At 53.8% G+C, this 25580-nt stretch overlaps 1 protein-coding gene across 1 annotated transcript; it reads left to right on the forward strand.

The window, feature by feature from the left end:
* Positions 1-9117: 9117 nt before the first annotated feature.
* On the forward strand, positions 9118-25580 carry ZNF710 (zinc finger protein 710). Its single transcript, XM_082649428.1, has 5 exons — positions 9118-9213; positions 15960-17448; positions 20206-20397; positions 20886-21060; positions 24931-25580. The coding sequence occupies exons 1-5, from the start codon at positions 9140-9142 to the stop codon at positions 25098-25100; spliced, it is 2100 nt and encodes a 699-aa protein (XP_082505554.1). The 5' UTR covers positions 9118-9139; the 3' UTR covers positions 25101-25580.

A 25580-nucleotide genomic window follows, 5' to 3' on the forward strand; every position in this document is an offset into this window, starting at 1 on the left:
GTCTCTTTGTGGCCCCAGGCAAGTTTCCGAATGCTAATAATAGTAGCAAACAGGCTGCCAGGTTCTGCTATATGTGCTTTGAATATTTTCATTTGTGAGGCAGGTGCTGTCAGCACCACTCCCCCCTTAGTCAGGAGAAATAGTCACAATGATGGGAGGTAGCAGAGGTGGGATTCAAACTCAAGCCTTCAGATTCCAGAGTCTGGACACTAAACCAGTACTTCTCAACCTGTTTTTAAACTATTATTATTATTTCTAATCCTTGCAGACTGATAACTTATCAACCTTGCCTAGATACCATAGCAACGTCAAATTGCTGTAAAAGTTTCTAAATGCTGCTGCTTATCTCTGTGGAAGCAGTCACAAGGAGCGCACCGTTCTAAAGGCGTTCTTAACCTTTCCGTGCCTCAGTTTCCTTATACGTAGAATGAGGGGGGTGGTACCAGTACCAACCACACAGACTGTGGTCGCTATTAGATAATGAGCTGAGAGTCGGCACAGGCTGGCACTGTAGCTCTCGGGACCGTCAGCCAGTCCACTAACATCAGGATTTTGCCACCTGTCGAATGGGAATAAGAGCACTGCCCACACAGGTGCTGCCCATATGGCTGGCTGCTCAGACCAGGTGAGGAGGACCCAGTGGCATCGTGCCTGGAAAGGACTTTGTAAGCCGTCGAGGGCTCTGCCCGTGGAGGTGGGTGTGCTCGTTCCCCTGCCCAGCCTGTGTTTCTGGGTCCCAGAAGAACTTGTTTCATTGTGCACTTTGACACTCAGATCTGGGGGTGTTCGGAGGAGGGAATCCACTGAGCCTCTCGGAGGAGGTCCTGAGTGTTCCTGACCCTTGCCTGCCTCCTGGCCGGTGCACATGTAAGCGTGCATGGTCTTCACATAAGAAGCTTCCTGGGCATTTTAGTTTCAAGGAATTGAGGCCAGCACAGGGGTCTTATTCTCGGAATCTCCCCTTCACCCTGTGACCTATCGGGGCTCTGTTTGCTAAGGGTGGGTCATCCCAGCTATTAGTGGTGAGACTGAGAAGGTGCCCAGTGATCCCAGAAAGACTACATTCTAGTGAGGAGAGTTGGGTTTTGTAATTCTCTTAGAAATTTAGTCTTTTGAGCTACCCCGTTGAGTTGCAAAATTTCACGAAAGAGAAAACATCTGGCATCTGTGATGAAGGCTTCTCCACGTGTCCCAGGAAAGGTCTTCCCACCTCTCCACGGCTCCACTCTGGGTCCTGGGGCCCAAGGGACCCTCACGGCCCCCTCAGGCAACCCAGGGGTTCTTGTGTGGGCCAAAAACTTGAGCTAGAACCTTCCTTCGAGACGGGGTTCAATTCCAGCATCTCTCCCCTTGCACCTGATTTGGTTACTTTTTCTCCCTCAAAATAGCTGCTTTTTCCAAATGTTCATGCACTTACCACTCCTTTGTGGGATTTATGACAGATATTTTTAGTGACAGTAAGAAAATATCAAATATTTCGGGGCCGTAGGTGATGCACATTGTGTGTTTACATATGTTGCAATGGTAAAAGCGAAAAATTACCATTTGTCAAATGGCAGCACCTGTGCCAGGTACTTTCGCTCACATCATCTTGGCCATCCTGTGGGAAAGGCAGCTGTCATTCCCATTTTACAGTTGAGGAATCTGAGGCTCTGAGAGGTGAAGCAACTTGCTCAAGGACTTACAGCCAGGAAGTGGCCTAGCTCACTCCAGACCTTCCTGCTGCCCTCAGCCAAGGGGCCCCACCCTGCATTCCACGGCCTGCCCTGAGGACCCTCAACCCCACAGGCTGTCCCCACCACAGGGAGCGTGGTGAGGAAACCTTCCAAGTCCACCGCAAACATCTCTAGCGATGGCCAGACAATTTGCTTGTTTTGTAATGGTCACCTCCATTTAAATCATTTTGGCCTTTGGGTCACACACCACATGCATTTGAACTTTAGCGGCTGGGGACACATGGCCCAGAGCTCAGCCTTCTGTGAGTTCCCTCTCTCTCTCTCTCTCTCTCTCTCTCTGTGTGTATGTGTGTGTGTGTATATATATATATATATATATATATATGTATGTATGTATGTATATTTGGCTGCAGCATGCAGGCTCTTAGTTGCGGCATGGATCCCTGATCAGGGATCGAACCCCGGCCCCCTGCATTGGGAGTGTGGAGTCGTAACCACTGGACCGCCAGGGAAGTCCCAAGGTGAGGTCTTCTAATGGGCCTCAGAGTCATCCTTTATGATCCAGATCAAAGAGGAAACCAGTTCCCACTCTGGGCTGAGCTGGCCACCCTGAGCACCTTCTCCTCTGATGTCTGTGGACCCACCCTCCTCGAGGGACCTGCCCTCAAGGCCCTCCCGGGCCCCACTGCCCTCCGGTTCTCCTCCCACCTCTCAGTCCAGCCTGCGGATGAGATTCCCCTTCCCTGTTAGCTCCTGGCAGTGTACAGACCCCAGCAGGGCCTGTCTGCGGTGGCCCCGTCCTCTTCCCCCTGCCTTCTCTCTGCAGTCTCCCCTAAACCTTTTATCTCATGTCTGCATCATGGGCTGCCCCATGCCCCCACATGCATCCTCCCGGCTGGACTGCCAAGTACTCAAGACCACGGGCATCCACCCATCATGTGGGTCCTGACCCACATCTCACTGTGTGAAAGTGTGGTTCATTAGGTGACTAAGGAAAGAATGGGCTGCACGGTGTTCCTGCTTGCCGCTGATGATAGCTTGCATGGACAGCTGTATGCGTCTGATGTCTGCGTGTGTACACTCAGCCTAAATGTTTCCCCAGCTGTCCCTCCCCTCAGGAGATACATGGAGGCATTACGTGAATGAGAGAGGCATTCTTTACTCCTCTCCTGGCATAAATCCGTACTCGACTTGGGTGTGTGGGTGACTGCAAAATAAATGTTGATTACAGCATCAGCTTCAGGAGGCAGACGCTGCCAGGGACGCTGCTGGGATGGAGGCTGGGGATGAATCACGCTGGCTGCTGTGAGAGAGGAGAGGCCAGGCCACACTCCTCGGCTGTTCTCAGCCCACTGCTCTTCTGCATTTTTACCTTCCCTTCATCTCTGGCTGCATCAGATGGGGGAGGGGGCTTCCCAGCCAGGTTCTCCCATCTCTAGGCTTCCCCATCCCCTCCGCACAACCTTTGTGTACTGCATACCACAGAACGTGCTCATTGGGCTAATGGGCTCAGCTCTGGGAAGTGGGACCATCATCCCGTGTTACAGATGAGGAGACTGAGGCTCACCCAAACCAGTGTGTAAGGGGGTGGGGCTAGACCCCTGCTGCCCATGCTCTGAGTCTCTGTGGACTCCCAAAGTGCTGGTTTACATGCAAGAATGTCCCTGACCCCTTAAATTAAAAAAAAAGCGATTACTCTGTCCTTTTGTGGTACCCCATGCATTTTGTGCTTATTTCTTCTCTGATATCTTGCTGTCCTGTTTCGTGGTTCTTAGTCTTGTCTCTCTAACCAACATGTGAGGTCCCTGAGAGCAGGGAACTTTGTGTCCCGCCAGCAGCCAGCACCAGCCTGGCCCTGGGAGTGGGTGATGAACGGAATGATAACAATAGCAACAGCTCCCAGTAATTGAGTCCTTACTATGCACCAGCCTTGTTATCAAACTCGTCTCAGTCGGGCTGACTGTACTATACCAGTTTATATAAGGGACTTGAACATTTGCAGATTTTGGTATCCACCAGGGTCCTGGAACCTATTCCTCATGGATACCTGTATTTCCCTTATTTCCTTTACCTGAAAGAGCACTTAAGTTGACCCAAGAATGAAACCTGAACTCCACTTACTCCTCTCGTGTATCTGGTGACCTTGGATGCGTCACTCAACTCCTCTATGCCTTGGTTTCCTCCTCTGTAAGTGGGTTTGTTATCAAGATGGCATGCTTTCTGTACGTGATTTCATCAGGCACAAGCCTGGCCAGAAGGAAGGGCGCAGTACGTGATGGATCCTTTTCATATCACTGTCCCCATCTTACAGCAAGGAAACCAAGTCCCAGGGAGGTTGAGGAACTTGCCCAAGGCCACCCAGCTCATATGTGGCAGAGATGGGGAGGCCGGCCAGGCCTGCCAGACCGAGAGCCGGGCTCCTTTCCGCTCTGTTTGTTTGCAGCGTGAGGGGCTGTCCTTCCCCGTTCCCCCTCCCCCTCTGTTGCTTCCCACCTCTTCCTCCTCGGACCCTGCTCCCAGAGTTCCTGAGGTGCTAAGCCAGCCTTTTAGGGGAGAAGCAGAGCTGTCGTGTCATTGACACCTCCCTGGGCTTGGCAGGCCTGGGTTCCTGGGCTTTGCTGCGTCCTGGGGCCGGGCCTTGCCAGCCGCCCCTGACGGGGCTGGCCGGGGCTACTCCAGGGGGGGACTTTGGGTCCCAGGACTTAGCGGCCACTGATACTTCCCCCCTGGTCAACAACACATCACAGCTCCAGCAGACGCTCACACTGCCTGTGGGGCTCCTGAAGGTCCAGGGCCCCTTTCTTCTCCCTGTGGTTTTGGTTTCCCAGGGGACTTGATACCATTTTCCACAAACCCCTGTGTTCTCTCTGTCGCTTTGAGACACTGGGGCCCCAGCCACGATCAGCTTGCTTTGTTTTCTGTGGTAAATCTGTTTCTCTTGTCACTTCTGATCACTCCAGATTAAACACAGAAATGTAGAAGGCAGGGGCTGGGGAGGCTGGGTGCAGGATTGGCGTGACCCTCCCCTCCGGGGAACACAGGAAGAAGGAAAGAAAAAGGGGAAGAGCATGATTTTAACCTGCTCAGATCCCACCTTTACCTCCTATTGGCTCTGTGACTTGGACAAGTAACAGCTTTTCCAAGCCCCAGTTTGCTCATCTGTAAAATGAAAATTAAAATGCTCATCTCCCTGGGATGGCCTGGATCATGTGCCTGTTCGTTAGTATAAGCTCAGTTAACGATGGCTAAAAAGAAGTTAGAAAAAACTGACAACCCTTCCTCCTGCCTTAAACAGTGGAGACAGAGACATGGGTCGGACAGCCCACAAGTGGGTGCTTCCTTTTCTCAGAGGCCGTTTAGGATCACAGCGAAAGAGTGAATTTTGAAGAATGGGTGTGAATCTCACTATCCTGTTTGGAGTGAGGGGAGCTGGGCACCTTGAGCATTGCTGTGTGCCCCAGCCTTGGGCCAGGCCCTGTGTCCCATGCATGCATTCACACAAGGCAGGGTGGAGCCTGGAGGAGGTATGGGGCATGGGGCAGTGTATGCGTGGACTTTCCCTGAACTGCAGTGAATTCCTGCAGAGGGATGCTGGGCCCCCACTTAGCCCTGGGTCTAGGTCCGGCCGTGTTCTCTCCTGAGGGGGCCTCTGGCACCTCCTGTAGCCTGGCCTCAGAGGAGCAGGGCCAAGCCCCTTAGGGTGCCTTCCCCCAATGAGCCCTCGCCCCCGGACACCTCCCATCTGTGTTTCCTTCCTCCCTGCAGTAAGTGAGGTCAGTAGAGGGCCTGCATGGTGGCAAGGCAGGGGGTCCATTCTGGGATCTGTCTGAGTCTAGCCCTTGGAGAGAACCCAAGAGAAAGAAGCCTCGGGCTGATGAAATGGGGTTTCTTTTTTTCTCCTTTCTTTCTTTCTTTTTTTTTTTTTTAAGCAAAGAGATAAATAAATGTCGCCCTGAGATGACAAGAGAACATTGAAAGAGATAAAAGGCGAGTAAAAGGGACTAGAGACCAGAAGCAAAGGACAGGGAGGGATTTGGACTATACACTGCGATGAGGGGAGAGATGAAAGAGGAAAGAAAGAGATGGGAATGCAGGACCGAGTGGCAGAGCGGAGGATGGGGTTGCCACGGAAACGGAAGGAGGGAGAGGAAGACAGGATGGAGAGGGCTGAGAGCTCAGTGCGGGCGGGGCCCGAGACAAGGCTCGGGGAGGAGGAAGGGAAGCCACGAGGGGCTTCCAGGTCTGAATCAGGCCCCGGTGTGGAGAAACTGAGGTTGGCAAGGGAATAAGACCGGACCCAGAAAACTCATCCTCGCCCAAAGGTGGTAGGGTGGAGAGAGCTGGGCCTGGGCCCCCCGGGGCTGACCCAGCTGGGGTCTTCTTTACCCTACCTGTCAGGGACTGCCACTCTTTAAGCCTCAGTTTCCACAACCGTAGAACGGAAATGGTACTCCCAACCCCAGAGGGCTGCCTAGAAGCCTAGAAATTGCACGTGGGCCTGACAAAGTTCAAGCCCAATAAATGCTCCCGTTGTTCCTTCATTTGTGGTTCTTATCTTTGTCTGTGAACTTGTGAGCCCAAGTTTTATTTGTTTTTCCCTGTTAACATTAAGCTGGTGATCTTTGGGTCCAGCAGAGTGTACTTGTTTGGAGGATAGATGTGTTTTTTGCTTCTGGAATTGGAGAAAAGACACAGAGCCTTCCAGAAACATGAGACCTGCTGTCCTTTCCCCTGGGAACAGGGACTAGTCCTGAAGTTCAGGGAAAGGAAGTACAGACTTGGGGATTTCCACCTGGGGCTCGGCAAGGGGCCTCTTTTTTCTTTGCACTTGAATATAGATATTCTCAAAAGGGCAACAATTCATTCTGTACGTGCACTCTGCTAGGAATGCACTGTGAGCACATGGACGAGTTCTCTGTCCTCTTGTAGAATCTGTGATCTAATGGGGACACCAGACATTGAGCGAGTACTTATACAATCAAATCTGTCATTAAAAATTGTGATAAAGCCCAGGAAGGAAAAGTATTAACCTTATAACTGCTTAGAACTTGGGGGTCCAGACCTGGTTGGGGAGAGGGGCGTCAGGGAAGGTTCCTGAGCAAGTGATGCCTGATTGAAAGCTGAAGGATGAGGGACAAGGAACAGCATTCTAGGCACGGGGAACAGCATGTGAAAAGGCCTCATGCAGGAAAGTCTGTTATAGAAAATGAGGAAAGCCCACGTGGCTGGAGGGTGATGAGTAAGGGGACAAGCAAAGTGCTGTGAAGTTGCCACATAAGCAGGGGCCAATCAAGCAAGTTCTTACAGGTCTTTGGTAACGTGTCTGGACTTGATGCAGGCCAACAGCCTGGTAGGAGGGCCCAAGTATGTGGGGTGGCTGCCATGTTTGACGTGGATGGATGGATGGATGGATGGATGGAAATGCACTGGGAATCAAGAACTCTCAGTTTGGTCCCCATTGTGAGCTGGGAGCCTTGGGGGCCTCAGTTTCCACATCTGTAAAATGACAGCATTGCACAGGAGGGTCCCCAAAGTTCCTTCCAACCCTGCTGATGAAGATTCTAAGACCAACCTCGAGGGTACACAGCCAAAGTGGCCTGGGCAAAGGACCTTCAGTGAGGCCACTGTCCTGCTGTGGGAGAGCCCAGCTTTCCTCCTTTGTGACAAGTGAGGGGTCAGGCAGGAGGACCCAGGACCCACGGCTTCTGGGTACCTGGTGACTTCAAATGAGAGGCATCACATCACTCCTTTACCCGCATCCACGGGAAGTGGACATGTGCTCCGTGTGCGGCTCTGCGGGAAGCTCAGCGTTTGCCCCCAGCAGTTAGTGTGGCAGACGCCCTGCTAGTTTGGGCTCATTTCTACAAGGGTCAGGGACCCACTCAGTTTTCCTCAGGACACAGGGGTCAGTGAGGGTTCCCCAGGCTGGCAGCAGGGGCTGGCCCCATCCAGGGACCAGGGCTCCCCAGGAGCCCACAGGCTTGCTTCTCTGGACGCACTCGCTCCCTCCTCCTCGGCCCGGCTTGCTTAGGGTCTCTGCCCCCTGGTCCCGACTCCACCTCACGGCGTGCCTTCACGTAGTCTTTGGTTGAGAGTGTAAGGCTTGGTGCGTAGCCGCGTTTCCAAGAGAGGAACCTGCTTGGCCTTCAAGGCCAGGTCACGTGAGAGTGCTTGTCAGCTCTTACCAATTAATTTCGAGAATCAGAATAAATTGGGGTTGTTTGGGGGAAATACGATGTCCAGGCTCCAGACCCAGAGATTCTGGTTTAACTGGCCTGGGGTGAGGCCCGGACACTGGTGCTCTCATCAAACAATGCCAGTCGGACCCTGTGGAGCCAGAGTCTCTGCCCTTGGAGGAGTTTGAATTGAGAGGCCTCATGAATACAGCGGGCCCAAGATTGTGCCTCTCGCCGTGGGGACTCCATCCCTCCTTTCCTAGGGTTTAGGGGTCCCTGTGACCTCCCTGGAGGAGGGGCCCTCACACAGTGGCCGCTCTGTGGCAGCCAGGAGTGCCTCAGCCCAGCTCACCTCAGCTTGTAGAGGCAGAGGTGTGGCTCCCAGGATGGGTCTCGGTGCCCCAGGCCTGGGAGAGCAGGAGGGGGAACGCTTTCAGAACAGTCCTCGCTGTCATAGGGCTGGAGGGACCTCAGTGCTCCTGGGCCTTCTCTGTGCAGCCTGGAGGCCACCCCAGGGAGGAGGCGGGACTGTCCTGGAGGTGAGATGGGTCAGGGCGTGGGGAAGAACCCAGCATTTGTAGAACTCTTCTGCAAGGAGGCAAGGATTTCCCCTCAGTCTCATTCATTCATTCATTCATTCACTCGTTCCGGGTTCTCGACGACTAGGCTTCCTCCCTTCCCCTTTCCCTGCCCTGGCGTCTTTCTCTCCGGACACTCCCCTGCTGGGCCCTCTCTGCCCCACCCTGCAGTCACCATCCTCTGGGGTGGATGTCTGGTGGGGGAGATGGCCCATAAACAGATACAACTATGAATCAACATGATTTTATCAGCGTTCTCTAGAGAAACAGAACCAGCAGGATATATACACACAGGGAGAGATTTATTTTAAGGAATTGGCTCACACGATTGTGGAGGCTGGCAAGTCCAAAATCTGCAGGGCAGGCTGGCAGGCTGGAGACCCAGGCAGGATTTCTGTGATAACAGTCTCGAAGCAGAATTCCTTCTTCTCTGGGAAACTTCCGTTTTTCTCTGAAAACGTCAACTGATTAGATAAGACCTGCCCACAATAAGGAGGGTAATCTGCTAAAGTCAACAGATTGTAGATGTGTTGCCGTGTGGCTCACAGCAACATCTATCAAGAGATTAGCGTTTGGCCAAACAACTGGGCACCCAGCCTAGCCACATGTAAAATTAACTTGATGTTCTCAGGCTGTGGAAGAGGCCCTCGCCCCGCCCCTGGCTAAGGAATATCTCCCGGGAGGCAGTGCCTGCACTGACTCCGAAAAGATGAAGGGATATTCACCCAGTGCAAGGGAAGGGCAAGTCCTGGCAGGGGAGTCAGGCTGTGCAAAGGCCCCGAGGTAGGAAACAGCTCCATGTATGTCTGTGTTTGTGTGTGTGTGTGTGTGTGATGCAGAGGGACAGGAAGGCTTAAAGGAGGGTCAGGTAGAGCTTGGCTGGGGACAGCCTTGGGCAGTCAGCTAAGGCACAGGAACTTCATCCTATAGGCCATGTGGCTGAGGGTGGGCTTCCGGGCCAGAGACCTGCTTTACCAGCATTTCACTGTGCGACCTTGGACCAGTCCCTTCCCCTCCCTGAGCCTCAGTTTCCTTTTCTGGAAAAGGAAGTAGCCATACATGGTGAACGTCAGGTCTTCCTGTGGTTTGTGGGTTGGTGGCCCAGCCACTCTGGCCTCTGGAGGCAGGGCTTAGCAAATCTGTCCACAGAGAAAAGGGGAAGCTGAGGCAGAGAGAGGCCCCTATAAGAAGGAGACTCATACACTTCCCCCTTGGCCACCCCACCCCCAACCCAGCTGCCTCGTCAGCGCTGGGCCTGGAGCTGCTGAGTCGAGTGAGGCCTTGTGGGCTGGACAGAAGTGAGACTGTGCAAGGAGCTCTGAGGTTTGCACAAACCTCCAGCTTTTGCTTTCGCTTCCTCTTCCTTTCATGGGATGTGAGCAGAGTTTACCCTTAAGTCTACCATCAGGGGGACATGAGAGGAAACAAAGAGGGTGGTTTTGCTATAAGTTGAAGTCCCGTGAGTGGTTTTTTTGTTTGTTTTGGGGGGTTTTTTTGTTTTGTTTCGTTTTGTGTATTTTTTTACAGCTGTGTGCGTACCTGGACCTCCTTTTCCCCTCCCCGGGCCCAGCTACCTGTTCTGTCCCACTCTGGGTTCAGTTTTTCAGGACCCAGGGGCTGCTCCGCTGGTCCCCACCCGACCCCAGCGCTGCACCTCCTACCTCCCAAAGATCCTGGCGCTTCAGGTTTTAGACTGAGCTCACTCAGAGCAGCTCCCTGAGGATGGGAGCTTATCGTGCTTCCTACTGTATCCCCAGGACCAAGATCGGCACCCAGCACCTGGCAGGTGTGTTGAGTCAGTGATTCAGTGGCAGGACTGGAGACCACAGCCTCAGAGTCGCCTGGTGATTCAAAGCCAAGGGGCGAACGTTTCCCCCTAGCAGAAGCCCAGGGCACTGCGGGGCCTGTGTCAGGGAGCAGGCCCTGGCACTTGCTAGGCCCTCAAAAATAGTCATCAGGGTGCTTGGTGATATCCCAAGTCTGGGCTCACAGAAGCCCCAGAGCATTCCTGTGACTTAAGTTTGAGATGTCCTGGTGGTGAGCATGAGGCAAAGCATAGCCAGGTGGTCACCAGGCCCTATTGGTTCTTCCTTCCAAATGGCTCCTGTCCCGCCAGCCCCAGGCCAGACCAGGCCTCAAGTGCTCTGCCCCACTCTCTGCGTTCCAGAGCTACTCTGAGCTCCCTGACCCTCCCCTGGTGCTTGAAGGGGGTCTCAGTGAGAGGAAATGATCTTTTAAAGCAGTGTGGATGAGAAAAGGTCTCGTCTTGGGGAGGGGACCCTGGAAGACAGGCAGGTAAGCCAATGGATTAACCTGCCCTCAAGGTTCCAAGAAGCCTCTTGTGTCCATCTCACAGATGAAGAAACCGAGACCCTGAAGGGTCAGGTGACTTGTCCAGGGTCACATAGCAAGTCACTCGTTAATTCATTTGACAAGCTTGTGTCAGTGTTTACAGGAACCATAGTACAGCAATAGATGAAGCAACAGTGAGAGGTCTGGAGGACCTGGGTGTCTGCCTGGGTTGGGGAGACCTCCTGCTGGGCCTCAGGGGATGAGACTTGGGTCACTCCCCAGGGCTGGCCTGGCGCTCAGGCCTGGGAGGGGGTGATGCTAAGCCCTGGGAAATAGGGCAGCCCTGGGCTTCTGGTGTCACTGACAAAGTCCCCTCCTCTCTTTCCACTCTACTCCTTCCCCTCCCCCTCCCCTGCTTTTGTTTCTTGGCCTCCACAGCCCTTCTCTCTCTCTCTCTCTCTCTCTCTCTCTCTCTCTCTCTCTCACTCTCACTCTCTTTCTGCTATGGCCTCCCTTCCCCCTACTCCCAGTGCAAGTCTTTAAACTACAATCAGGCAGTGATTCCATTTCCTCTATTTCCCTGCCTTTGCCATTTCCTTTCTCTCCACCCTGGAGACCGAGGGTGTCCTGGTAGGAGGCTGAGCTGCATCAGCTCTGATGCGCCCTCATCTCATAGTCCAGGCTGTGCAGAGCCCGGCGCGGTCTGAGCTCCCCTTTCTCTTGGACATCGTAGAGAGCTTTTGTTCTGAACCCGCTGCACAAGAGGGGGGAGAGAGGCCTTGCCCTGAGAAAGGAGGTGCCACGGGGGGCCCAGGAAGATGACAAAAGGGTCCTTGAGGTGTGGGGCCCGCCCTGGCACACAGGTGGGGCGCACCTGGCGGGCTCTCGTCCTGCCCTGGGCAGCCTGTGCCAGGACATAAAACGGGAGAGTTGTGGCCTCTGAGAAGGGGGGAGACCAAAAAGATGGCCCAGGAGGAGGGGGAATAATGGCACCAGGGTTGCAGAGCCACCAGTTTCCCACTCCCCGGCCCTGTGTGTGATAGGCGGACTGACACATATGCGAAACGCAGGTGAATTAGATTCCCTCTGTCTTCGTTCTTCCTTCTGTCGTCTTTCTTCTGCCGCAACAAACAGAGCCCCTCCTACACACATGAGCACACACACACACAGCCTGCCTGGCTGCCTCAGTGAACACTGAGCCCCATAAGCCCCTTAAACATGTATTTACAGGGTGATATGTGTCTGGTCAGGCAAGTAAAAGAAAGCAGGGGCCTGACGGGCCAGATGGGCAGATGGGTTGATGGAGGCTCCCAGGAAAAGGAGATGGAGGTCTCCTTCTGAGTGGAGACCCAAGGAAGGGCTGTGGCTGCCCTCGAGGGGGACCGCAGTTCCCCAGTCCGGCCGGAGCCTTGGACCAGCCAGGCAGGGACAGGTCTGAGGCTTTACGCTGCGGTTTGCCCAGAGCCTGCCCGAGCTTTGCTGCTGGCTCCTGGGAGCCTGAGGGGGGCAGGGCAGCACCTGGGAGCTGAGGAGGCTGGGCTCAGAGCCATGACGTGACCTCCCAGGTTGCACAGAAGATGCAGTGGAGCCTGGATGGGGCCCGCGTGCTGACCCAGCTCTGCGCTCACTGCCAGGGCACTCTTGAGCTTGCTGTTGGTACTTATGCCCCAGATTCCTGGGCTGTGCAGTGTGGCGCTCACTACCTCCACCCCCACGCCGCCCCCGTGGCATTGTTCGTAGGATGAAATGGCTTTCCTGGGACCTGGTGAGCACTCAGTCACCACCTTTGTGGTTAGTTGTTGGCACCTCTGCGTCCCCGCACGTGGGCTCGAACCCCTTGAGAGCGAGGACTGTGGGCAGGTCCCCGTTTACACCCAGGCACAGGCTCCAGTCCTCAGCCCCAAAGTGAAACCTGCCACCTGTCCCTGCAGGAGGGGGATGCGTGGTGGCCAAGGGCAGGTTCGGCTTGCACCTGGGATCCTGGTGCGAGCCTTGGGAGTGGCCCCTTTCACTCTTAGAAGGTCCCTCCTAACAGGGATGGAATGTTACATGATCACCCTCCGTGTAGGGGACCACAGCAGACCTGTGCTCCAGCTCCCACAGGCTGATATTGGCTGACTCTTTCGCCGACTCATCTGCCAGTAGAGTGATGTTATGGGTTTCTTTGCTCCCGTTCCCTTCAGCTGCCAGAAGAGGGGTGGTGCCAGGGACTGGGGCCAGAAGAAGAGCACAGGTGAGGGAACTAACATTTCCACTGGCATCCTCATCTCATCTCCTCAGCACCCCAGGACTCAGGCACTATATCCCCCTCCGCAGAGATGAGGAAACTGAGGCTCAGGATGTGACAGGATATACCTGAGCTAGAAAAGGATATTGTCCAGATTTGAATTTAGAATCCAGGGCCAAGTCCTAGCACAGGCTCCGCTGTTGAGGGTCAGTCCCTCCCCTCCGCTGGCCCTGCCTTTGAGGAAGTCTAGACAAAAGTGCTGAACTGCTTGTTTTCTCAAACCCACAGCAGACACGAGGGCTGCTGCTGGGTGCTGCTGGGCGCTGTGTCAGATGGGCCGCTGCCATCCAAGGCAGTGATGCTCCCCCACAGGGGCTCCGGTGGGCACAGGGGTCATCTCTGGACACCACAGGGGTGTCCTCATCTCCCTTACATCTCCAAGCACAGGGCCTGACCCATAGCAGGGATTTAGCAAATATTTGCTGCACTAATCAGTGAATGAGTTCTTAGTCTCTAGAGGCTGTCACAGAATCACCCAAACCTTTGCTTGAATTTCGGGCCCCAGAATGGAGAAGTCTCTTAGCTCTGTGGTTTTCATCAGAAAAGGCTGCTTCCAGAGATCTGGGCAGATAAATAATAGTGACGCTTTACATCTGGTGAGGGCTTTATAATTAACTAACCCCCTTCATCTATGTTCTGACCTCTGGGCTCTCACAACCCTCCCATGGGTAGGTGTTTCCATCCCCATTTTTGGACAGGGAAACTGAGACGCAGAAGTGACTTTGAAGTGACTTTGCTTAGTCACTTGTACACGACAGAGCTGGGACTTGAGGCCAAGCTCAAGTTGGGTGCTCTTTCCAGCAGGGGGTGGGAGGTGGGCTCTAAATCAGGGCTAACCCCCCAGCCTGTTCCAGGTGGACCCAAAGGTTTCCTTCCATCTGACCCCTTCCATGAGAGCCCTGGTTTAAGCTTAATAGTTTAATCTTTAGTGTCTGTTTCAAGGAGGCTAAATTCCTCCCTGGGGTATTTTATTTTTAGCCGGCTTCAGGAAGGGGAAGCTTCTCTGGCCTGTGGGGGGAGGGAGGCACCAGGCCGGGAGCTGGTTTCCTGAGGAAGGGCCGCCGCCGGCCATGCACCTGACCCTGACCCTGGGAGAAGAGCCAGCAAGGCAGGCAGGAGCCACCCCAGTCCTGTCTTCCTTTCCCCTTCCTTATGGGGTGCCTCTGATGTGCTGTGCTGGGCACTGAGCCGGAGGCGGGGTACAATCTGATGAGTATCCCAGGCCAGGGAGGAGGCCCTTCCACATCCGGGCTGGCAGGGAGGGCTGGGAAGCCCCAGGAACAGGGGGAATTTGAGGGAAGCCTGGGGCGCTGGTGGGAGGAGCCGGCAGCTCACCGGGGTTGGGGAAAGGGCACCTGGGTGGGAGAATCCCTGTGCAAAGGCCGGGCTACACGGAGGGCACTGGTGCACCGGGAGCCTCTATGAAGGCAGGAAGCTGATGCACCGTGGGTTGGACCCTGATAGGTGGACTCATTGGCTTTTTTAGAAACACCTGTTGGATCAGAGAGCATAGCTGTGAACCTGGGAGCCAGTTTTTTTGTTGTTTTTTTTTTCTGCGGTACGCGGGCCCCTCACTGTTGTGGCCTCTCCCGTTGCGGAGCACAGGCTCCACACGCGCAGGCTCAGCGGCCATGGCTCACGGGCCCAGCCGCTCCGTGGCATGTGGGATCTTCCCGGACCAGGGCACGAACCCGTGTCCCCTGCATCGGCAGGCAGACTCTCAACCACTGCGCCACCAGGGAAGCCCTGGGAGCCAGTTTTAGCATTCATTTCAGCCAGTTTTCTCAAACTTGGTAGCCATCATGGAGCCCTTCTTTCAAATCAGATCTCACATGGAATTCCAGTGTACAAATCAGACACAAGCTATACATGTTTTTTTTTTAAACCCACTAATATCTTTTTTTTTGGCTGCGTTGGGTCTTCGTTGCTGCGCGCGGGCTTTCTCTATTTGTGGCGAACGGAGGCTACTCTTTGTTGCATTGCGTGGGCTTCTCAGTGTGGTGGCTTTTCTTGTTGCGGAGCATGGGCTCCAGGTGCGCGGGCTTCAGTAGTTGTGGCGCACAGGCTTAGTTGTTCCACGGCATGTGGGATCTTCCCGGACCAGGGCTCAAACCCGTATTCCCTGCATTGGCGGGCGGATTCTTAACCACTGCACCACCAGGGAAGTCCCCACAAGCTATATTTTACACGGTATAAATTTAGGTATTTAAATGTCTAACATTTAGCTAATCAAGAACAGTGACCTGTTGTGATGGGCACAGTCATTTAGCATCAGGGCCGACAGGAGGTAGCTGCTGTCTGAGATCGGCCTCGGCACCTAGTTGATTTTTGTGTGTTGCCTTGTTTTTGCCCAATATATTAAAAAAAAAAACCCAAAAGACCACATTCACATGGCCAAGCCGTTACAAATGGTGACAGTTGTTTAACACCTCACTGTACAGTCTCAAGGTCTGTGCAAAATTAATTTTACCTTGGCAACAAAGCCAGTGGGCCTACTGAATGTGCAGGAATGAGGTATATATTACATTTGAGAAGATGGGTTTTTAAAATAGCAGAATCTTTATATTTTGCAATTTTGGATCCGATTTTTTTTTTTTTTTTTGGAACTCCTGAAGGACATGCAGAACATAGTTTGAGAACCACTGAGGAAATCCAACCACCCTGTATCACAGATGGGAAGACTGAGGTCAGCAAGGGGGCAGGGCTTACCCAGGATCCCACTGGGAGATGGAGGACATGGCAATGATCAGATACACAGAGGGTTATCATTGCTCCCCATAATTACAAGTGTGCCCTGTTCCCAAGGCAGGAATAGAAAGGCGTCAGGGACAGACACGCCCAAAACTGGCTGAGCCCTTGCTGAGTGTGTCTGTTGTCTGTCTGTTGTCTGTCTGTTGTCTGTCTGCGCAACATTGAGCGGCAGTGCTAACGTTCCCTTCTCCTTCTGCAGCGATGCCCTCCTAGCCAGCTGCCACGGGATGGAGGGCTTCATGGACTCAGGGACACAGACGGATGCTGTGGTGGTGCTGTCCTTGGCTCAGGCCGCCGTGCTGGGCCTGGTCTCAGAAAATGAGCTCTTTGGAGCCACCATAAGCGCCGAAGCCTTCTACCCGGACCTGGGGCCGGAGCTGTCCGGGGCAGCCATGGGGGAGCCCCGGGCCCCGGGCCCAGATGTCTACCAGCTGGCCTGCAACGGGCGGGCCCTGGAGGAGCCGGCAGAGGAGGAGGTGCTGGAGGTGGAGGCAGCCTTCGAGAAGCACACCCGGCGGAAGACACGGCCGCCCGTGCGACTGGTGCCCAAGGTCAAGTTTGAGAAGGTGGAGGAGGAAGAGGATCAGGAGGTCTACGAGGTGTCCGTGCCCGGCGACGACAAGGATGCGGGCCCAGCAGAGGCCCCCACCGAGGTGGCCAGTGGCGGCTGCGAGGCCCTGGTGCAGAGCAGCGCTGTCAAGATGATCGACCTCAGCGTCTTCAGCCGCAAGCCCCGGACACTGCGGCACCTGCCCCGAACCCCACGGCCAGAGCTGGACGTAGCCCCCTTCGACCCCCACTTCCCTGACCCAGCCCGGGACGGCTTCCCCGAGCCCAGCATGGCGCTGCCCGGGCCGGAGGCGCTGCCCACGGAGTGTGGCTTTGAGCCGCCGCACCTGGCCCCCCTGAGCGACCCTGAGGCCCCCACCATGGAGTCCCCGGAGCCCGTGAAGCCGGAACAGGGCTTCGTGTGGCAGGAGGCAGGCGAGTTTGAGGCCGACGCAGCCGGCTCGACGGTGGAACGCCACAAGAAGGCCCAGCTGGACCGGCTGGACATCAACGTGCAGATCGACGACTCGTACCTGGTGGAGGCAGGCGACCGTCAGAAGCGCTGGCAGTGCCGCATGTGCGAGAAGTCCTACACATCCAAGTACAACCTGGTGACGCACATCCTGGGCCACAATGGCATCAAGCCTCACTCGTGCCCGCACTGCAGCAAGCTGTTCAAGCAGCCCAGCCACTTGCAGACACACCTGCTGACGCACCAGGGCACCCGGCCGCACAAGTGCCAGGTGTGCCAGAAGGCCTTCACGCAGACCAGCCACCTCAAGCGCCACATGCTGCTGCACTCGGAGGTCAAGCCCTATAGCTGCCACTTCTGCGGCCGCGGCTTCGCCTACCCCAGCGAGCTCAAGGCCCACGAGGTGAAGCACGAGAGCGGCCGCTGCCACGTCTGCGTCGAGTGCGGCCTGGACTTCTCCACCCTGACCCAGCTCAAGCGCCACCTGGCCTCGCATCAGGGCCCCACCCTCTACCAGTGCCTCGAGTGTGACAAGTCCTTCCACTACCGCAGCCAGCTGCAGAACCACATGCTCAAGCACCAGAACGTGCGGCCCTTCGTGTGCACCGAGTGCGGCATGGAGTTCAGCCAGATCCACCACCTCAAGCAGCACTCGCTCACCCACAAGGTAAGGACGCCACAGGCCTCCCCCAGCAAGGGCCCGGCCCCTGGGGTCTCCCCCCCGCCTCCCGCCGGGGGCTTGGCCCCAGGCCTGAGGCTCTGCCCTCTCCTCCTGCCGTGCTTTCATCCAGTGCTTCCCGAAGCACTGCCTGAGATCTTTTAGGTGGTGAACATCTCTCATTTTTATAGTTATATTTTTTTGATGAGTGTTAGAAAAAAATGTAATTGAAATTAGTTTTTTTAAATAGTAAAACTTGACTCATTTTAAAACTTTTTAACTGAAATGTTTGAGGAACCCCTGCAGGACCCAAGGAGCACAGTTGGAGAATCGCTGATTCTCTATCTTGTGGCTGGGAGGACCAAGGCTGGAGAGAGGGCAGGGTGCCACGGGGAGGTGGATGAGATAGATGGTCAGAAGCTCAGAGGGCTTCCTTTGCTCCCTGTAATTACACGAGTCTATCAAAAGCTGTGTGCCTTCCCTTTAGGAAAATGCTAAATATATTTCATCTTAAAAGGGAATAGATGTGGGCTTCCCTGGTGGCGCAGTGGTTGAGAGTCCGCCTGCCGATGCAGGGGACACGGGTTCGTGCCCCAGTCTGGTAAGATCCCACATGCCGCGGAGCGGCTGGGCCCGTGAGCCATGGCCGCTGAGCCTGCACGTCCGGAGCCTGTGCTCCGCAATGGGAGAGGCCACAGCAGTGGGAGGCCCGCGTAACGAAAAAAAAAAAAAGGGAATAGATGTAAGGAAAAATATTTGCTATGGAAAAGTACAATTGGTTCTAGAATATGACAAAATGAAGCAAAGTGGCTTGTGGGGACAGAAGGTGGAGCAACACTGTCCTTTTCCACTGTGTCCCTAGACATAAACTTGACCAGTTCTCCCCTACCTTCCTCTTCCTTCAGTCCACTGGCCACCCTGCCTTTCAGCCAACGTCACCTCCTTTAAGAGGCTCTTACATCCAGAAGGGGAATGAGGCCTCTCAGGTCCCACAGTCCCACTCTGGCACTTGTCCTGACCCATGGTTTCCACCCCAAATCCCACCAACTTCACTCTTTGAAGCTGAACATGCCTAGAGCTGCCACTCTCCATAATTGCGGACTTAGAGACACTCCTGGTCAAACTCATGTCCTTATCTCTCACAGTGGACACTACGGTGAGTAGGGAAGAAACAGCCTGCCAGGCCGAGAATCCAGCCTTTCCCAGCCCTGGGAACTCTTTCTGCTGGATCAGAGGTGATTCTTAGGTTTCATTGCAGGTGCTCCTCATTCAATTGGTGTAGCTACCTAGAGTGTAATGTTAAGAAGGATTCTGAAGCTGAATCTGGGCTCAGCTGTAAAACCAGATGATTGATTCTTTCCGCCTGTGGGGAGTTGGGGGTTGCAGGGGTTGAGGGTGGGGAGAGTGCAAAGTGATAAGTACACGTGCTATATATTTGCCATCTTTCTCCTCTACTAGGAGACTTAAAAATCCCCCCCAAGTCCACAAAGTGTTAAAAGAGAAATAATACTGTGAAGAAAAGGCAAAAGCAAAAATCAAAGGCTGATAAAATTGAAAAATTCCCATTATCAGCCTCAGTTTACACATGCGCACACCATCCCAAAGGGCAGGGCCCCTTCGTGGTCATACACATCATCTTCGCTCTGTCAAGCAAGCATACAAGACAGGAGACACAGCCTGTCTGCTGAGAGAAATAGACCCGGGAACTGTTAAATTATAACATGAAACTTTGTACCAAACAAGCAGTTGGGACAGCAGCTATGACCACAGAAATGTGTCTGTGCCACTGGAGTTCTACTAAATTACTGGGGTTCTAGGAACTTTTGTCCTCACTTTTCTCCCCAGACAATACATTGTGCTTCCTGTGCACACAGCACCCTGTCCTGCTCTGGGGGTCACCTCCAGACCATGGAAAAGCGTGTTGACCATCCAAACCAGAGGGTTTTCCCTTGGAATCTTTGTCTCCTGGGGTTGTGTTCCAAAGTCCATCAGTGATAAGAATCACCTGTGGAACCTGTTGGGATTAAAAATTCGTGGGAATTTGAATCTCCAGGGAGGGGCCTGAGAGGCTTTATGTTCCACAAGAGCTACAGGTTGTTCTTATCACAAGAGAAGCTTAGAATACACTCTCAGGGGTCGCGGACGGGCTCCGAGGTTTGAGAACTCTTTAAATTCTACACAGACCTGAATGTTTTTTCATTTTTCCTGGGGTGCTCATACCTTTAATCATACTCTCAAAGGGGTCTGTGAACCAAAAAGACCACTGAGAGACAGCATTGAGGTGAAAAATATATACATGCATCTTGACCTCAGGAAGCCATCCAGGCCCCCAGGCTAAGGCTGTGACTTCTTGGCCAGAGGCCTCTGGTGCCTGATGTGATGCTGGCTTATAGCAGGTGCCTGGTAAATGGTTGATGAATTAATGAATGAATTAACGTGCAAACGAACACGCTTGCCTCGGTGCCCTGGTGCAGACCTACAAATCCACCTGCCCTCTTGGGCAGGAGACAGCAGGTGTATGGGTCAGAACAATAAGACCCAGCCGATCTCTCCCTATCACTGGAATGCTTTCCATAGTAAATGGTTCTTCCCCAACATCCTCCTGGGCATTTCAAACACGTGGCCCCTGTTTGGAACATCCCCAGGAAGTCATTTCCCAGAAGCACTGACCCTGTGGTACACACACACACACACACACACACACGCACGCACTTCCAGAGCCTGTGTCCATTGTGTGGCCCTGACCGTCGCTCCCACCCCGCACAGGGTGTGAAGGAGTTCAAGTGCGAGGTGTGTGGCCGGGAGTTCACCCTGCAGGCAAACATGAAGCGGCACATGCTGATCCATACCAGCGTTCGGCCCTACCAGTGCCACATCTGCTTCAAGACCTTCGTGCAGAAGCAGACCCTCAAGACCCACATGATTGTACACTCGCCCGTGAAGCCATTCAAATGCAAGGTACCAGGCCTTCGGGCCCCCAGGTGGGACTTCCCCACGTGTGGCCTCAGCATGACGGCAGCAGCCGGGACCCGGTATGGGCAAGGGAGCCCTGGTTGGGTGAAACTGCCTGGGCTCTGGGGGTTGGGGTGGGCGGTGAGGGTTCAGGTCCTACAAGCTACTGAGGTTGTTTTTTGAGAATTGGAGGAGGGGGTGAAGGTAACGGTACAGCCGCAGGGAAAGAGCCCCGACCCGAGACTCAGTGCACCCGGAGATCCGAGCCCTGGGTTTCTGACAGCTTCAGCTCAGGGATCGTGGGGCAGACACACAGGAACGGTGACCAGCAGGGAGTGGCTCAGTCCTCGGCCTCTGGGGTCACATAGGAAAGGACGAAGTGAGTGCTTGTCCACAGCCGATGGGATTCCGGCCCAGCCGTGGAGGTAGGAGTGGCTGGGGGTCTGGAGAGCGCGGGTTCCCAGGCTGATGAGGCCGGGTGGGGTGTGTTCCAGGTGTGCGGGAAGTCCTTCAACCGCATGTACAACCTGCTGGGCCACATGCACCTGCACGCGGGCAGCAAGCCCTTCAAGTGCCCCTACTGCTCCAGCAAGTTTAACCTCAAGGGCAACCTGAGCCGGCACATGAAGGTCAAGCACGGCGTCATGGACATCGGCCTGGACAGCCAAGGTGGGTGGGCCACACGCAGTGGACAGAGCAGGAGCGGCACTGTCATGGCACACTCAGGAGCCTCCTGTCCAGTGCGGGGAGTGGGGAGGCTGGCCAGGCCTGAGACCTCATTGGGGTGGGCTCAGGTCTGGAGAGGGAGCACCCTGGAGGGTCACCATGGTGATAATGATGGGATATTTGTGTATTCTTCAGAGGACTTACGAGGGCTCACATAAACAATAATAAAAATAACTTGTTGAGTGCTGTGTGCCAGGCCTTTATTAACTCACGTAACCCTCACAGTGAGGTTGGCTCTGTTATTATCGCCATTTTACAGATGCAGGCACTGAAGGACAGAGAAGTTAGGTAACTCATGCAAGATCATTACTGAGAGATGACATTTTTTTTAAATGGATGGGAAAGAAAGTAACAAAAGGAAAATTGGCAACTGTAAAGATAAGGGAGAGCCAGGTGAGGTCACAACCCCAAGTACACCATGGGAGGTCCTATGGGCATGCAGAGGGGAGCCCTGAGCTTCCTAGTCGCCAAGGCAAAAAGGGATATACAATCAGTCACATTCTTCGTAGTGCCTGCCAAAAAGAATGTAGCCCACATACTCAGGAGAAGTGTCCTTACCTCTGCAGTCGGTGGAGGTTTCATTGGCTGTTGGTTATAACATCCCTACATGTTAGTGATAGCTGCTCCCCTCAACACTGGTCAGTACTGGAAGAACTGTGGTCGCTCTGGCCTCTCATGGGGAGGAGGCACTTGAGAGATCCTACAGGAAGGAGAAGCCAACCACACTTCAGGAAGGTTCCTTGTATAGTCTGGAGCTATTTGACTTTCTGGTGCTCCTTCTGAGACAAATTAGCTGGGAATGTGCCCCGACAATCACCGGGTGAGTTGACTTGCCATGTGAGGTTACTTTCTAGGAGTCAATCGGATGCTGGGGGATGCTGCAATAACCCTGATTTAGTTTTGGAGCAGTGAATGGCCGGGAGTGTTCTGGCAGAAACAGGTGTCATCAGTTTTCCATTCTGGGTGAGGATGAAACGCTGTTGGCTGCATATAGTTGCTCTGTAGCCCCTTCTTACCCAAAATGTGGTTCTAGGGCCAGCAGTATTGCATCACCTGGGATCTTGCTAGAGTGGCAGGCTCCACCCCACCCCAGACTTGCTGAATCAGGCTCTGCATTTCCAAAAGATCCCCAGGTGATTTGTTTGCACCGGAAAGTTTGAGGAAGTATTGAATAAAGTGATGGTTTTCAAACTTGAGCAAGGGAGCATGAGAATCACTCCAGGCTTGTTAAAACAAATTGCTGGGTCCCACCTTCAGAGCTTCTGATTCTGTGGGTCTGGGGTAGGGTCGGATCATTTACGTTTCCAACAAGTTCCCCAGGTCAAACCGAAGCTGCTGGTCAGGAACCTCACTTCGAGAACCTCTGACCTAGACTCCAGAGAACTGTTCTCAAACTTGGCTGCACATTGGAATCACTTTGAGAATTTTTAAAATGCTGATGCCTGAGTCTCAACCACAGAGATTCGAATGTAACTGATCTGGCGTGTGGCCCAGGATCCGGACTTTTTTTTAAGCACCCTAGTTCATTCTATGCGCAGTAGAGTTTGAGAGCCAGTACTCTAGTGGACATGCCAGGTAGCTAACCCACCAGGAGGGACCAAAGCAGGACTGGTCCTTTTGGAAGTAGCTGTCCCTGCACACCTCGCTCCCAGGGGGTGGTTAACGCCTAAGCTGTTTCCACCTGAGGTCAGCACCTGACCAGGGATGCCTAGGGTTGCTTTGTTCCTGATTGTACCAGATGACAGAAAGTAAAGCAGGGATTGGCACGGGAATGGCTGGGGCCCAGGTCCACCCACCACTCACGTATAACCTTGGTCTGAGAAGCTCAGGCTTGACATTTGTGCAGGAGGAAGGCAGCCTACAGTCTAGATGGAACCACCCAATAAACGATAGGACTGTAATTCAGGAGGTAGATCAACATCTTTGTAAAAAATGGTACAGAGTATTCCCTGGGGCCAACTGGACAGGCCAAATAGAGTTAATAAAGGGAGGTTGGGAGGATAACAGAGACCCAGAGGTAGAAATTTTCCCAGGGTCTTTATTTAGCTTGTTTTTAATCAACTATATGGTATGAAGGTGTGGCACTAGGATTTGAGGAAGAAAGTGCCTAGGGGCTATAAGATTTGGTACAGCTGAGGGAACTCCCTGGAGGTCAAGTGGTTAGGACTCATGCTCTCACTGCCCAGGGCCGGGGTTTGATCCCTGGTAAGGAACTAAGATCCCGCAAGCCGTGTGGTGCGTGCGGCCACAAAAAAATAAATAAATAAAATTTAAACTGAAAGAGATTTGGTACAGCTGGCCTCATTTTATAAAGTCAGATGCTATGGGCACAAGTAAGAGACACCCCATTCAGACTGGTTTAAACAGTAAAGCAATAAATTAAGAAATGACTTGTAGTCCAGGCTGTGTTCAAAGTTGGCTGATTCAGCCCCTCGACAATGACAGGGTGAGGCTCCCTCTCTCTGTCCACATTATTAGCTGTGCTTTTCCTCATAGTCGCAGAATAGCTGCCAGTGGCCTTTAGGGCAATATGCTTCCTTGTTCACCTCCATTGGAAGAGTAAGAGCCTGCTCTCCTTTGCTCTGTGAAACTAATAAGAACATTCTAAGAACTCACTAGCGGCCTTTCCTCATGATTCACTGGCCAGAATTGGGTCCCATCCCTAACCCTGAGCCACTCATTGGCAATGAGTGGGATTACCCTTCAACCAGTGGTTCTCAACTGGGGGTGAGTTTGCCCCCCAGGGACATTTGGCCATGTCTAGAGACATTTGGTTGTCACAGCGGGGGCAATGCTACTGGCATCTCGCTGATAGAGGCCAGGGATGCTGGGAACCCTTCTACAATGCACAGGACAGTCCCCCACAACAAAGAATTATGGCCCAAGATGTTAATAATGCCAAGGTTGGAAAACCCTGCCTTAGACTCATCAGGGCTACCCCTGGGCTGGGGTCCATTTCTCCCCAAACACACATCACATATCCCAGATGGACAGGGGCAGAATGCACACTGGGGCTCAGCCACAGTCCCTGCCAGCAAGACTCCCAGGTCCCCAGGTCACACCCTGGGCCTCCCTCCCTCCATAACTCATTGGAAGGCAGCCCCACCCAAGCTCCTTTGTGGAGTTTTCTATCTGGCTTTTGTTCCAACAGTAAGAGCTTTATAAAAGATTTCAATTTGATAAAATTACAAGAGGCCTCTTAGAGTTTTTATCTCATCGTCTTTGTTAACCTACCTTGAGTGCTTGGCCTTGGAGAGCTAGGCCTGAGGATACCACTGGGTAGAACTGGCGCCAGGTCAGAGGAGAAACAGCGCCCTCCAGCCAAGTGAGGTAGAGTTGCACAGTGGATCAAAACAACAGCACTTGCTGGGTGCCCTTTGGCAAGGTGATTAACCTCTCTGAACTTCCTTTTGATCTCCTAAACGGGGTTGCTGTGAGCATTCATGAGATGATATATGTGAAGTGCCTGGCATACAGTAGGTGCCAAACGAGTGGTATTGCAGACATGATATAGTACAGGAGGCTTTCATATGGCAAAGGAGACTAATGAGTAATGTTGCGAAGAATAAATAAGGGCTTAGTGACTCAGGAGGTGCAAGAGAGGGATGACCCCAAGAGTTCAAGTCCAAGCCTGTACCCACTCGGCACACATTTGAGAAGCCACGGGAGTCGGGGGCCTCCCAGAGCAGGAGGGCAGAGGAGGCAGCTGAGAGTCTTTTGGAAGCAGTGACTGGCAATGACTTCTTTAGTTCTGCTTCCCGTGTGGGAGTGACCACAGGCAGCATCCAGGCCTAACTGTGCCCTCTCTTGCAGACCCCATGATGGAGCTGACGGGCACCGACCCCTCCGAGCTTGACAGCCAGCAGGAGATCGAGGACTTCGAGGAGAACGCCTACGCCTACGCCGGTGTGGACAGCAGCGCCGAGGCCAGCGTCCTCACCGAACAGGCCATGAAAGAGATGGCCTACTACAACGTGCTATAGCACAGGCCAGGCCACCCAGGACGGGGCAAGGAGGGCGTGGGGCGTGGGGGGAGACCCATGTGCTGCAGGCTGCACCTCCTGCAGCTGAAAAACAAGCTACTGCCCCACTGTCCTGAGCCCTCCCTCCCACTCAGTCGTTTGCACCACTAGGGACTTGTAGACCAAATGGAGACTGTACTACTGGCCTCAGCTGTGAACCAGGCACAGGCCCCAGGCATCCTAGGGAAGGAAGGGTAACACGGGAGGCCCAGGTCTGGGTCTCCTTGGCCTGCTGCTGTGGGAGAAATGCAGATGGGGGCCGTCTGGGGACAGGTCACAAGGGCATAGGTTCTCTAGTCTCTCCAGGCCCAGCAGAGCTGGGGCGGCCCGTGTGGGCAGGGCCATCCTGATGGCTCCTCGGGGCTCCTGTCACTGGAGGGAGATCTCTTGAGCCATGTCTTGTTTCTCCTCTGGACCCTCTCCTGCCTCTAGGGATGTTTG

This window comes from Grampus griseus (genome assembly GCF_964374135.1).
Source record: "Grampus griseus genome assembly, chromosome: 2".
NCBI lineage: Eukaryota > Metazoa > Chordata > Mammalia > Artiodactyla > Delphinidae > Grampus > Grampus griseus.

Excerpts from the sequence above, each read along its gene's own strand:
- ZNF710 (XM_082649428.1), top strand. The coding sequence starts at position 9,140 with ATGAAGGGATATTCACCCAGTGCAAGGGAAGGGCAAGTCCTGGCAGGG. Across the intron at positions 9,214-15,959 it reads GGCTGTGCAAAGGCCCCGAG|CGATGCCCTCCTAGCCAGCT; the intron begins GTAGGAAACAGC and ends CTCCTTCTGCAG. Across the intron at positions 17,449-20,205 it reads AGCACTCGCTCACCCACAAG|GGTGTGAAGGAGTTCAAGTG; the intron begins GTAAGGACGCCA and ends CACCCCGCACAG.